This window comes from Solanum lycopersicum, chromosome 1 (genome assembly GCF_036512215.1).
Source record: "Solanum lycopersicum chromosome 1, SLM_r2.1".
Lineage (NCBI taxonomy): Eukaryota > Viridiplantae > Streptophyta > Magnoliopsida > Solanales > Solanaceae > Solanum > Solanum lycopersicum.
Genome location: NC_090800.1, coordinates 90,086,351 through 90,101,052, shown reverse-complemented (window position 1 = coordinate 90,101,052; position 14,702 = coordinate 90,086,351). Strand labels below are relative to the sequence as shown.

General features: G+C 32.1%; 1 protein-coding gene across 2 annotated transcripts; it reads left to right on the top strand.

Moving 5' to 3' along the window:
• Positions 1-1,040: 1,040 nt before the first annotated feature.
• On the top strand, positions 1,041-6,929 carry ALDH6B2 (methylmalonate-semialdehyde dehydrogenase [acylating], mitochondrial). Of its 2 annotated transcripts, none has more exons than XM_069286699.1 (19): positions 1,041-1,143; positions 1,641-1,738; positions 1,949-2,020; positions 2,106-2,267; positions 2,353-2,431; positions 2,518-2,672; positions 3,046-3,109; positions 3,281-3,360; positions 3,681-3,746; positions 4,572-4,622; positions 4,740-4,891; positions 4,983-5,073; positions 5,177-5,257; positions 5,841-5,918; positions 6,003-6,038; positions 6,126-6,169; positions 6,271-6,349; positions 6,534-6,624; positions 6,706-6,874. In XM_069286699.1, the coding sequence occupies exons 4-19, from the start codon at positions 2,232-2,234 to the stop codon at positions 6,813-6,815; spliced, it is 1,293 nt and encodes a 430-aa protein (XP_069142800.1). In that variant the 5' UTR covers positions 1,041-1,143; positions 1,641-1,738; positions 1,949-2,020; positions 2,106-2,231; the 3' UTR covers positions 6,816-6,874. The 2 variants fall into 2 exon arrangements, with proteins under 2 accessions (XP_069142800.1, NP_001333575.1); NM_001346646.1 differs by lacking the exon at positions 1,041-1,143 and adding an exon at positions 1,222-1,502 and having other exon boundaries at positions 6,706-6,929.
• The last annotated feature ends 7,773 nt before the right edge of the window (positions 6,930-14,702 follow it).

Genomic DNA, 14,702 nt, shown 5'->3' with positions numbered 1-14,702 from the left:
TGTACAGCTTGATTTTATAACATTTATCACTTCTATCTAATTTTTAATATTTAAAGGACTCATATTTAATTGACGAATTAATTTTTCTCCTTTAATAGACCGTCCCGATAGATGTTGACTTCATAGTGTAATGTGCCAAAAAGAATAGGAGAAACTTGAAAGTTGATTTTAATTTTCTTATTATTCAAAACAATATAAGTCATGTACTTGAGATATTGAATAATAAACTATTATTATTGATTGTTTAAATCAGCAAGGGTATATGGGAGGAAATCAGTCTGCAGTAATTGAAATTGTTCCTTCGATCATTAAGTAAAATCTTGACTCATATATATCGAGGTGTATTGTTGTCATAGTTGATTTTCATCTATTAGAGATTATAGTGTAATAAAAACATCCGTCGACAAAAAAATCATCTAGAGACAATATCTTAATTATTTAGACATACATTTAAATTCAGATATTTTAATCTTAATAAAAATAAAAGAGGTCTAAATCAACTTGTATATTATTAAGAGTCTTCTATAAATCTAATCCGTTCAAAATAATTAAGAAGCTTTTTGAAAAAAATAAACTTAATAAGCTAAATGTAAATGATCGAACCTCACCATCTTTCATCTCATTTATCCTATTTTAATTCAATATACTCTTTATGTTTACCAATAAATAATAATAATACTCAAAACTCCAAGTGGCGAATATGCAAATCCCTAATATAAATTCTCTCTTATTTTGTGATTCTTTCCTTTAATATTTAAAGAAATATTAGCCAAATCTCTCTAAATTATTATGTCTTTATTAAATTGCATATTTCACAATATTCCGTGGATTTTAAGTATATCTTGAATTATATTAACCTTTCTCGTATGTACTTGTCATTTAAATTAAATATTGATTTCAAATATTATTTAAATTAATATAATTTGTAAATTTAATATTAATTTCAAATATTAGAAATAATTTGTAACTAAATAGTTAAAAGTAGATAAGAAATTATTTTGGCTTATAATAACACTATCATTTTCTAAAAATCTTAAAGTCACTAAACAAAAGATCTGCATCTGGAAAATGGCTTTTTGGAGTTCACTTCTTCAACTGCAATTCATAACTCTTGATCTTTATCTTGTTATTATCATCTCAAAGGTATCCATTACCTTTTTTTTTATTACATTAAAAAAATATTAAATGTCATAATGATGTGATTTACATACATTATTATTATCTAAAATAAGAGATTTATGGAAGATGAAATAAAATTTAGGTCTTTTAATATTATCATGATACTCAAACATTTAATGTGGCTAATCTGCCAAAAAGCCAAATATTATTTATTTCCAAAAAATAGGACTCCATATCACTGATCTGATCTTCATAATCAATTAGATAATCTCTAAAACACTATCTTTCTTGAATATATATATAGATTTGGAATTTTGAATACACCATTTTTTTTTAACAAAATATTTGGAGAGAAACAATGATGCAGTTTTCAGTTCACAGAGGTGAAATTTCGCCTAATTTAAACCATATATTTTTGTTCTTATTAATCTTGTTCATAGAGGTTTCGCCTAATTTGCACCATATTGATCTTTTATTTTTTGTGAATGGATAATAATCCATAAATCTTTTGTTTGTTGCAGTGAAGAAACTAAGGTCTTTGACTCCTGGTATTTTTGCTGTCGCTAATCATCACTTTTCAGTTGCTACGGAATCCTCATGGAAGCATCGAACTTCCCTCGTCAGTATTTATTTACTCCATGTTTTAGTTTATTCCATCAATTACTCTTGATTTTTTATGTTAATGGATGGTTTAGTGGAATGATGTTTTCTTTCTTATACTTTCTGTTCGCTGTTCAATCAATGAGACAGCTTTAAATCTCTCTGAAATTTTTCTTGTGAAGTAGTGTTTAATTAGGGTTAAAAACTTTCTTGATCTTCTTTTTATCAGAGAGTTCCAAATTTAATTGGTGGCAGCTTTGTAGATTCACAATCATCAGAATTCGTTGATGTGATAAACCCAGTAAGTTTATCTGTTAAAGTTGCAATCTTTTACCTGGAATGCTAATACTTGGGGAAATTTATAATTGCTTGAGTTTTGATCATAGGCAACCCAAGAGGTGGTTTCTCAGATACCTTTAACAACGGATAAAGAATTCAAATCTGCGGTTTCTGCAGCCAAGGAGGCTTTTCCGTCATGGAAAAACACACCCATAACCACAAGACAACGGGTCATGCTCAAATTCCAAGAGCTTATTAGGAAGAACATGGTTTGTTTTTGTCGGATTACCGTATCTTTCTGCAGTTCTTTGCTTGTGATCTCTGTTCTCTTAATTTATCCTGTGTCTGTTCTAGGATAAGCTTGCCTTCAATGTGACTACGGAGCAGGGAAAAACACTGAAAGATGCACAAGGGGATGTGTTCCGCGGTCTTGGTTAGTTCTTCACTGACTTAGGCATAAGGAAACATCTTCTCTTTGATGGCTGTGAACTTGAATTTCTGTTTTTCTGTTTTGTGTAGAGGTGGTGGAGCATGCGTGTGGAATGGCAACTTTGCAGATGGGTGAGTATGGGTCTAATGTATCAAATGGAATTGATACCTATAGCCTAAGGGAACCTCTGGGTGTTTGTGCCGGGATTTGTCCATTCAACTTCCCTGCAATGATTCCCTTGTGGGTAAGCATGTTCCTATTTTTTTTTCTCCTTACATAGTTTCCAAACATTTAAGTGCATTTCTTAAATTTCTTTACAGTTTTTGAACTTGGTTGTCTTATCCTTGACTTCTACCTTGCTCGAGGAATCACTTGTTTTCACGTAACAACTCGATGTGATCAAGAAAGCTTTTGAACTGTGATTAGAATGACACAATTGTTAGTCATTAGATGGCCAGCTTTATGGGCTGTTTTGTATCAACTACCTTTTCATGTATCGTTCTCCCTTTCCCCATGCATCTCTGTGGGTTTTTTTGGGTGGGGACATGGAATAGGTGTTAAGCTTAAGTTTCAGAAAATATGAGCATCTTTATATAGTTTACACGAATTTGGTGCAGATGTTTCCTGTTGCAGCTACTTGTGGCAACACCTTCATTCTTAAGCCTTCAGAGAAGGACCCAGGTAGCTGTTTCCATATTTTTCAATTATTATAGCATAAGATGTTGCAACATTTATGGGTAGAGGTTCATGTACCAGTTGTGTAAAGCATATAGTGTATATAACTTTAAAAAAAGAGCATCATTTATGCTGCCTTCTGCATTTGACTCATTTTGTTTAATCATTTGGTTTCAGGGGCTTCCATGATGTTGGCAGAGTTGGCAATGGAGGCTGGTTTGCCTGATGGTGTTCTAAATATTGTTCATGGAACCCATGTATGTCTTTTCCTAGAATTGCTAGTGATGTGTTTTTCTGCCCTTTTATTTTAGTCCAATAATTATATGGGTTCTATCTGGCCTTCTTATTCTATATTTTAAACAGCACCAAAGGATTGAGTAAAACTATGTAGTGAATATCCATTTTATCCTGCTACATAGAAAAGTATATTGATGCTTCCTGGGAGGCATTTTCTTTGCCACGTCCTATCCATCCATACCCTTTTTATGAACATGGATTTATTGGAATTAGTAGTAGAGATATTTATATGGGTTTGACTGGCATAATTATGGATATTCATGATACCTCTGTCTTGCAGGATGTTGTTAATGCTATATGTGATGATGACGATATCAGAGCCGTATCATTTGTTGGCTCAAATCAAGTGAGTACTGTATTGATTTATTGACACCTTAAGCCACAATTATTAAGTACTTTTTGGATGGATGGGAGGAGGTGTATCTAGGTTGAGCATAGCTTGTCTTCTTTATACTCTCTCTAGTAATGATCTGCCACTACTATAATTTTCTGGTTTTAGTTAAATCTCTATCCGGAAAGGTGTTGCCACTGTTGTGAATGTTGCTGGACCTTACGAATGAAATTGTTAGTGATTTAGAAATTTAATTGCAGATAACCATCTCGGTATTTTGAGATAGTCTAGTATGAAGCATTGACAAGTTTTCCTTGAACTTGAATGCGCTATAGATAATTTGGGGGCATTTGTAGAGAACCTCATTTTTCTGTAGGTACTCTACTTTTGAATAGTACCTTGTATACCTTGAATTTTCCCAGCAATCCAATGAAATTATTATCTTATCAAAAGATAGGGAAAAGAAATCTAGGTTCTCCATATTTTGTCAATAAAGATTCTTTTAGTGGAATTTACATTTTCTTTTGCGCTAAAATAAATGACTAAATATTTTGGTAGTTGTCTCAATCTTAGTTTTCATGCTTTGTATGCGAGTGGTCAAGTATCTCCATTTGTCTTTGCCTCTTATAACTTTCACCCGTTTGCCATCAATAAGGTTTTGACACATCACAAAGGCAGGGTGGGTGGTGAAGCATATACTTAAGTTTAATACATCAATAAATGAACTCTTGGTTTCTTTTTCAAATGAAATCGGTTGTCGATAGATTTCTGATCCATTTTGAATCAGTTTGTTCTGCCTGTGGTATATTGACCATTCCTTGTTTTACTATTTCCCCTCAGGCTGGTATGCATATATATTCTAGAGCATCAGCTAAAGGAAAACGTGTTCAGGTCAGTGCAATATTACTAACTCTCCTCTCAACTGTATTTGCCAATGTGGCAAACATGTTTAACATCATTGTTAGTATTGAAGCTAAATACATAGCTGACCAACTGAAATGCCCTCAGTCCAATATGGGAGCCAAAAACCACGGGGTCGTCATGCCAGATGCAAACATAGATTCTACAGTAAATGCTTTAGTGGGGGCTGGTTTTGGTGCAGCAGGGCAAAGATGCATGGCATTGAGCACAGTGGTTTTTGTTGGTGACTCAAAACCTTGGTAACAGATTTACCTTATTATTACTCCACTTCACTGACGTCTTTTAGTTACAATTGACACCTTTGATGCATGACTACATTAAATCTTACAGGGAAGAAAAACTGTTGGAACGTGCAAAAACTCTGAAGGTCAATGCTGGAACAGAACCTGATGCAGATCTTGGTCCAGTAATTAGCAAGCAGGTGGGTACATGATTCAAGACTTGTACAAACAAGTTACTCAACAACTGCTGTTTTCAAATTTCCATGTTGATCATTCTGGACTGACCTTTTTCTGATACTACAGGCAAAAGAACGAGTATGTCGATTGGTTCAAAGTGGCGTTGATAGTGGAGCCAAATTATTGCTTGACGGAAGAGATATTGTGGTATCTAGTTATATCTGCTCATCTTTTAATTTTTGTTTCTGATAGCACCTAAGATGTTCTTTTTCATATAAATGCAAACTAAGGGGTGAGTTGATCAATGATAAAGATGTTCTAGGAAATGATGACACAAAGCTCAGAAGATGACTTTAAAATGTTTTTAAGTTAGTGGAATGAATATCTGAAACGCTATATATTTGACGTTTGTCGTAGACTCGGTATCCGTTTAATTTCAGTTATGTGTTGAAAAGGTATCTTGCCAATCAAACTGAGTGGAGGAGCTTGGCTATCAAACTGAGTTATGTTTGGCAAAATTGATCCCAGGCGAATGATGGCCGTGTGATGATGCAATTCCAGTGCCTTATATTCTGTTTGGCAGAATCGATTTTATTTCGGTTGCGCTACTATTAATTTACATGCATAAATTATGTCCAAATTCATAAGGTTAAGCAAGAGAAGGGCATTATACTATGTTCAAGAGATGATTGAGTACAGGGAACTAATTGCATAATTTCTTGCATCAAATAGCTACTCATTTATAAAACGAGCTGGAAAGTTTAATTTCTTTTACCCTGATGCCCAATAGGTCCCAGGATATGAAAAAGGCAATTTTGTTGGTCCCACAATCCTGTGTGGTGTCACTCCCGATATGGAATGTTACAAGGTAGTTGTCCTACATTCTCTAATTTCCCTCTTGATTTTCAGAACATGGCATAACCTACACATAATGTATATATGCTTTTTACAGGAGGAGATCTTTGGCCCAGTTCTTCTTTGCATGCAGGTTGGTTGTTAACCATTCCACCATGTAGCCTCACCTATACCTATCAAGTTATATACTAAACTAGAATTGTCATTTTGATATTCTCAGGCCAACAGCTTGGACGAGGCCATTAACATTGTTAACCAGAATATGTAATCCCCGTGCCCTGTTCTTTTTTCTTTCCTTCCCCAGCCTCAAACTCATTTTTCATGCAGTGTTTATGTCCTATACTAATATCCTTCTGCTTTTTCAGGTATGGTAATGGTGCTGCTATCTTTACCACATCTGGTGTAGCAGCGAGGAAGTTCCAAACAGAGATAGAGTCAGGCCAGGTATGAAATGCTGCTGCACGAACTTGTTAACATATGGAAAAAAAAAGAAGAAATGGTGCTAAATCCTCACTTAAAATTACGACTTCGTGGATGATATTCATTATGTGATATTTTGGGAACGCATGTCAAAAAATTTCTGTTTCCTGATTAAATTGTTGCTTCTTATTTCTGCTTCCTCTACAAGATTGGAATCAATGTTCCTATTCCAGTGCCATTGCCATTCTTCTCGTTTACTGGATCCAAGGCTTCCTTCGTTGGAGACCTCAATTTCTATGGTGAGGAACAATACTATACATTTTTTAGTCTTTAGGTAATGGTACTTGGTTTCCATTTGATTGTTTGGGATTTCATTGTAGGCAAGGCTGGAGTTCAGTTTTACACCCAAATCAAGACAGTTACACAGCAATGGAAGGACTTGTCAAGTGGTTCTGGCAACTCTCTAGCAATGCCAACTTCTCAGAAGTAATAAAAAACTTCAGAATAATACCCTCTTTAAAGTGCAATAAATTGCCCGTTTTGATCTTATACCCTGGTGTTACTTTTTTGTTACCAGATTTTATTTTCCCCCAGTATCCTATAATTATATTCTATCCTTCCACCACTTTTCATTGGTATCATAATTGAAACAAAAGATTCTCAATAATAAAACACAAGTTGATACTAGAATAAAAACTGAATTAAGCAAAATTTAGTTCCAAAAAGTGATGGGGAATATTGTTGTTGCACCAAAATGTTAAACGACATATGACAATAGGTAATCTTTTATGCCATCAGGCTAAGTTGACCTATAACAACAGGCAACTCTCATAGCAAACTTGCTTTGCAATGGAAACTTGGGATGTATTGAAATAACCAACCAAAATAGTCTAAGACGTTTCAGAATCAGTATAAGTCTCTTGAAGCTTTGCCAAGTGCCTCTTCCCCTTAAGATGTGCAATCATGTCAATCTCACCAGAGACTCTCAAGTTACAGAAAGTACACCACAACATAGCTTCAGCCCTGTGTTTTCTCCCTCGAAGATGGGATTGCAGTGTCAGCTCAGACCTGACTGTCACTTGACATATTTCACATGTCCACCTGCTCTGGAATACCGCTAGAGAAGAAGAAGTATCTGGGCATATTGCAACTGCTGGAATGACAGGTTTACTGAGAACCTGTATAGCTGAAGTTGATATGTTTTCAATCTGCAAACCATGTTAATCACCAGGTTTGCCAACAACTCTTTCTTGATTCATGAACAATATACAGATGGAAGATTATTCGAATACGAGTGGTGAAAATGCAACATACAAGAAAGTAATATAACCTGGTTTGATTCAGGCTGTAACTAGGCATTTTGATTATTCTATGAAGCAATCTAAACGATAACTAGAGGTAAAACCTTCATAACAAATGGACTAATAGCCTAGAAAATAAGGCTCCAAGTAATTTGGTAAATAATCAACAGTAACAACAGGCGTACCTTGTTTGCAATCAGAGAATCATTCTCATCAAGACAACTCTCTGCCACAGCCAAAAATGTCTCTTTGTTGATAGATACTGAATGCTTCTTCAGTTTTTTAAGCCATTCAGAACACAGATGAGTGATAGCATTGGGCAGTTTGAATTGCTAATATGGATGAACAAAAATTTGGTATAAATAAAACGCCCCATTTAACTGAGGTATCACCAACCAACACATGAAAAGTGATCTTACATACCACCACAGAAATACCCTGCAATATATAGTAGACAACCAAGATCAATTACACTATTAGTTTACGATACCAGCTGAGCTGAGAATCTATCATAAACAATTTCAAGATAACATTGATATTACTAGATACATTGTTGTTAAAGTATATGATACCAGTTAAAGAGCATGCCTAACTTACCACTCAACAAATTTTGCAAAAACATTCTCAAACAGAGAAATAAGAAAAAATACTATCCAATATGTGGCAACTTTCCTCTTGTCATATACACTGCCAGCCTCTATCGCTCGTATAGTCACAAATCTGCAGTAGTAACAAGAATTATTATTTTATTTTTTTTGTTAAAATTACCAAAATGAGACCATATTTAACTTTACTCTTTAATTTCTTTGTTGGATTAAATCAATAACAATTTGGGGTAATGACAATAGCCTGACTTACAGAGGATATCCTAGAGAAAGCATTGGCCTGCAAGAAACAATAAGAAAAATAAAATTAAGACAAGACTCTGAATATATCAAATCATAAATACATGCAAAAAAAAAATGTAGTACTATATATAACATAATATACCCTAAGTATTTTAACTTTGGTTCAGTTATCATATTATTTATAATTGGTACTAAAGAATTACCAAGCAAGAAGCTTAATGCACACGATAGTAACACTGAGAAGATCCATTTTCAGTAAAACTTTTTTTTTTCTTAATTAGTTGATTATTTAAATTACGTGATCAGTCCCATTTTATACGACTTTTGAAGAGTAGAAGAAGATGAAAGGACTGAAATTTGAAATGCATTTGCTTTTTCTTATATTTTTGTCTTCTAATTAGTGGGAAAGAAATGGAAAAGCCAAAGTTAATGATATTTGGGAATCTAAAAATTTATTCATTCTATGCTCCCATTTAATTACTCTTACATTTTCTTTTTCAAAAATAATTAAATTCCTCAGATATTCTGTTATACTCCCTCTGATCTGTATCAAGTAAATTATTGGGTATGACAAGTCCTTAAGAAAAATATTGACATAACTTAGATGCTACTTTCCTCTAGTATCCTTTTAATTCTCAGAAAATAAAACGTAGAAGAAGAATCTCATTTGCCTAAGTACCCATTGCCTTTTGTAATAAGCACTAATATTTGTTTATAATATCTAATAATTCATTCAAATGTATTAACTAAAAATAATTGAGCATCTGAATCGGCCACTAATTCAACCAATCATTTGAACTTTGAACAATTCCCTTATTTTGGACTGTAAAAATACTCTCAACATTCACTTATAAAAGTAGTACTTAAATAAGAAAATTGTATAAAATAGCAAATTATTAATTCAAGTTAAATATTTTAGTCATAATTTATTTTATTTGTAATTCGCATCAAACATCGCATTTTCTTGTCATTTGATTCGGTGTACAATTAGTCAATTAGTCATTTCGGTTTAAAATGAATAAAATGCGTTTGAGTTTGTGTAAAGTGAGAGAGGAAAGTGTATATACACCGATACAAATACATATATATTTGTCTTATAAACTTATAATTATTACAAATACAAGATTTTATTATACAAACTATAATGTATAAATATATTTATACAAAACTGAACAGTTTGTATAAAATTGGATGTATCTAGCGAATTACATATATCAAAAGTTATTTGCTATGGAGCACAATTATTCAAACTATAGCTATAACGTACAAATATAATTTTTATGTTTGATATATGTGAAAGTTTACAGTTACATTTTGTTGATACATTAATGGAAAAATTAGTAAAAATTTAGGGCCCAACTACAAAAAAAACACAGAGTCCATGGCATATGCATCAAACTGGGCAGGCCCAGCCCATGACCCAAGTTTACATCTATTTGCAAGTTAAGGTTACGAGCCCTTTCTCACTTTTTATTTACTGATCAAATTTGTGATTTTGAAAAAACATAATGATAAGTGAAGTATGATTTTTTTAAATTTAAAAGGCATGCATCGTCATTTTTCTAATGTTTGATTTTCTTCCATGTTTTGTATAATCTTGATCGATTTCTCAAAATTTGGGTCGTACTATATTAGTGCATATCTTTTACGTATAATTTTACTTTAGATACATGATTTTTTTTAAAAGAAAAAAAAAATCTATACCGTGTTTGATATTTATTACAAGGTCTATTCATGCATTGTGGGATTCATTTATGGTGTTGATGCTCCAATTGGATTTTTCCATTACTGAGACTTGAATCTAAGATATTTACTGAGGTTGAAGAATCTCAATCATCTCACCACAACTCATATTATAACCGTCTATTTTTCAAAGCAAAAATAGAAAGAGGGGGATTTACTAACAAACAACCAAGATTTGCTCTTAAAAACAAAATGAATTACGAACAAACTGATAGTCAAATTTTATTAATTGAACCGACAAAATAAACTTAGTACAATCAACTATATTTAAGATCAAACTTTGTTGTGGTTGACCTAAATAATGTTGACAAATTAGGTCACTTACAAAGAAACTTCTTTCATATAATAATTGAAGCAGTAACATTCTCAATAATTAAACACAAGTTGATACTACGATAAAAACAGAAATGGGGAACACAGAGGGTTGAATTAAGTAAAACTTAGTTCGATAAACATATGACAATAGGTAATTAATTAGGAAAGTTTCACATATAACCACATAAAAATAATTAATTACTCTCCATAGCTATAGTTTGATAATTACAATTTGTAGCTACATGTTATATGGAGGAGAGAGGAGAGCGAGACTGCGAGAGAGGAGAGATGCGAGAGAGAGGAAAAGATTGGGAGAAAGATGGATTGTATAAGTATATTGGTTAGATAATTGTATATTATACATATGTATTTGTATATATGGCAAGAGAGATTGGGAGAAGGAGGAGAGAGTTGATCGAGACTGGGAGAGGGAGGATAGAGGTGAGAAGGATAGAGAGAGGGAGGATAGAGGCGAGCGAGAGAGGGGAGAGAGTGGAAGAGAGGTGAATTGTATATGTATATAATTGTATATTATACATATACATTTGTATATAGGCAAGCGAGATTGGGAGAGGGAGGAGAGAGACAAAGAGTGGGAGAGAGATGAGTTATATATGTATATAGGTTAAATTATTGTATATTATACATATGTATTTGTATATTCTGGTGAATTATACATATACAAACATGACTAATTATACAAATTCGAAGTCGGCCCACGTAATCAATGTATAATGTTAGTCCCAAATGGTAATTATAGAACACTATATCTATGATGAGTAATTAAATATTATAAGTTTGTTTTGTTGCGTAATTTTCCCATCTTTTATACCAGAAGGCTAAGTTGACCGATAAGACCACGTTTAATGCGCACATGACATTGAAGCCCAGAGGTGTTAGGGGACAATTTAGGGCCCAACTACAAAAAAACACGCAGTCCATGTTCTTCAAACTGGGCCGGCCCATCCCCTGACCCAAATTTACTTACAAAATGACACTGAAGCCAATCTATTGCAAGTTAAAAATTAAGAGCCCTTTCTCAGTTACCATTTACTGATCTACATTTCCTGTTATAAAACTATTTTTATACATTATGAATTTGTAATTTAGAAAAAACATAATGATTAAGTGAAGTATGTTTTTTAAATTTAAAAGGTGTGTATAGTAATTTCTTTGATATAATCTTCATTCTCTTCCAACTTTTGTGTAATCTTGATCGATCTCAAATTTTGGGTGGAGGTGCATATATTTTACGTTTTATCTTATTTTAGATGTATGGTTTATTTTTTAAATTTTCCACACCGTATTTGATAATTATTACGGGATATATTAATGCATTGCAAGATTCATTTATGATATTAACACTCTATTTGGATTTTTTTCATTGTTGAGACTTGAGTCAAAAATCTTACCAAGAGTAAAATAATCTCAATCATCCTACCACAACTTATATTATAAACGTCAATTTTTTAAAGCTTGACTTGCCACCAAACAACTAAGATTTTGCTCTAGAAAACAAAATGAGTTATGAATAAATTGATAGTCAAATTTCATTAATTGAACCGACAAAATAAACTCGGTACAATCAAGGGAATGATATTTAACATCAAATTTTGTTGTGGTTGACCTAAACAACGTTGACAAATATTCGTGCCAACTACAAAGAAACTTCTTCTTTCATATAGTATTAAAAATTCATATTACGTCCATTTTCTTACAACATTAATTTTTGCATGCAAATTCTAAAATATAGATTCCGTCTTTTTGCACATATTTTTCATTTCAACACTAATAAAAGCTTTTTCAATCAAAAATTTTTGTACGATTAAGTATATTAATTTTTCAATGGTTTTCTACCAAATCAGTTCACATGAAAAAATGCATAATAAAAAATAAATTTTCACTAGAAGTGAAAAGCTTTTAATTTTTATAACCGATTTAATTAAAATATTTATGAGAACACTCACTTGTGAGAAAATATGTAGTGATTTTTAAATAGTATAATAATTTAAAATGCACGTGATGATCGCTATTATCTTCATCACGTATGTATGTACAGTGTACATGTCATTCCATTACTTGAATAATACTTTAATTAAAAATAAGATATCTTTGTATAAGAAAGCTTAGCTCCTGCAGGCACATTTGGGGTCAAGTGCTTCTTTGTCTTTTCGATTGTCATCATTAAACAAAGGCTAAATTCTTTTAATTATCTGGTGTTATAAACTTATAATACTAGTAATTAAACCATCTTAACCTGAATATTTTTTTCTCTCTTTTTTTAAATATATAAGTTCCGTGGAGAACTGATGATACCTCACTTTTTTTAATTAAAAAAATGGAACACACGTCACATGCATTAGGGGGGCAAACACCACTTGATTTCCTTCTCATTCCATGTTACCTTGTCTACCAAGAAAAGAGGTTTAAAGCTTTTTTTTTCATCCATATTGTATTTTTTTTACCCTATAAAATTTGATTTGATACGAAATTTAAGAAGAAAAAAAATTTTTAATTAAATTTGTGATCTAAAAATAAGTTATAGATACTTAAATTACTGTCATTACGGACAAAATAAATATTCTAAAATTAAATTGTTATTTAATATAAAAATATATTATTTTTTAAAACTAAATAAAAAAGTGATATAAATTGTGTTCCATGCCAATATTGTTTGAGAAAAACAAGAAGCAATTGAAAAGTTGAGGTACGTATTTATGATGTTAAATCACATCAATGCCGCTTAAGCAACCTTTAAAAGACTCCTCCATTCCATAGAAAGTATCAGAAATTCCATGGTCAAAAGTTAAAGTAGAATTTATTTCCATCAAGATTTTTTTAAAAAAGAAATTTCATTTGATATTCGTATTGAAATTAGATCCGCACAAAGTAGGACCTGATTTTGGAGAAACATTTCCCATACGGAAAGCGATTTTCTTTATGGCAAAAAGGTATTCTCACATAATCATATTAATTTATTTTAATTAGCTACGTGATAAATGACAAGTAGTAAATTAATAATCACCACTTCCCACAAACTGAAGCAATTGATGCTTACGTAGAAATTTACATGTTATTATTCAATAAATTACTTGATTTTTTTTATATCAACGGTACATAATGCTCTATTTTATTCTTCCATAATTATTTATCAAATTTGTCTCACTTGTCTATGTTCAATTGGTCCTCCTCCTTTTGTGTAACAGATGTTTGCTTACAAGAAATTTTTCAATCTAAACATGATTAAAAAAAATAAAAAATCTAAACATGATTATTTATTTTCTAACGGTACTAATTAATTATCACAATTAAACAAAAAATGCGTAGTCTAAGGAATACGATGACATTTTGAACCTTGTGGCGTGTTATTACCTCCCGTAGATTATGGAGATCCTAATATTTTATAATGGGGAAAATTACGTGACTAAGCAAATCTATATTATTCAATTACTTATCATAGCTATAGTTTGTTATACTTACCATTCGCAATTAACATTATACATTAATTTCGTGGACTAACTTTGAATTTGTATAATTAGTCATGTTTGTATATGTATAATTCTCTAGGATATACAAATACATATGTATAATATACAATTTTTAAACCTATATACATATGCAATTTACCTCTCTCCCCCTCTCTGCCCTCTTTCGCTCACCTCTCTCCTCTCTCTCTCTCTCAATCTCGCTCACCTCTCTCCTCTGTCTCCCAATCTCACTTGTTATTTATACAAATGTATATGTATAATATATAGTTATATGCAATTATATAAATATACAATTCACCTTTCTCCCACTCTTTTGCCCTCTCTCGCTCGTCTCTCTCCTCTCCCTCCCAATCTCTTTTGCCATATATACAAATACATACATATATATATATATATATAATATACAATTATCTAACCAATTACATATAAAATTCACCTTTCTCCCACTGTTTGCCCCCTCTCTCTTGCCTCTCTCCTCTCTCTCCCAGTCTCGCTCGCCTCTCTCCTCTATATAACATGTAAGCTACAAATTATAATTATCAGCACTATAGCTATGGAGAGTGATTAATTATTTTTAAGTATTTATATGGGAAAGTTTTCCTATAATAATCAATCTCTTACATTAATCATTTTATAATTAACAGTTTCTGTTTGAGGTACATTATCAATACTATTTCATCGG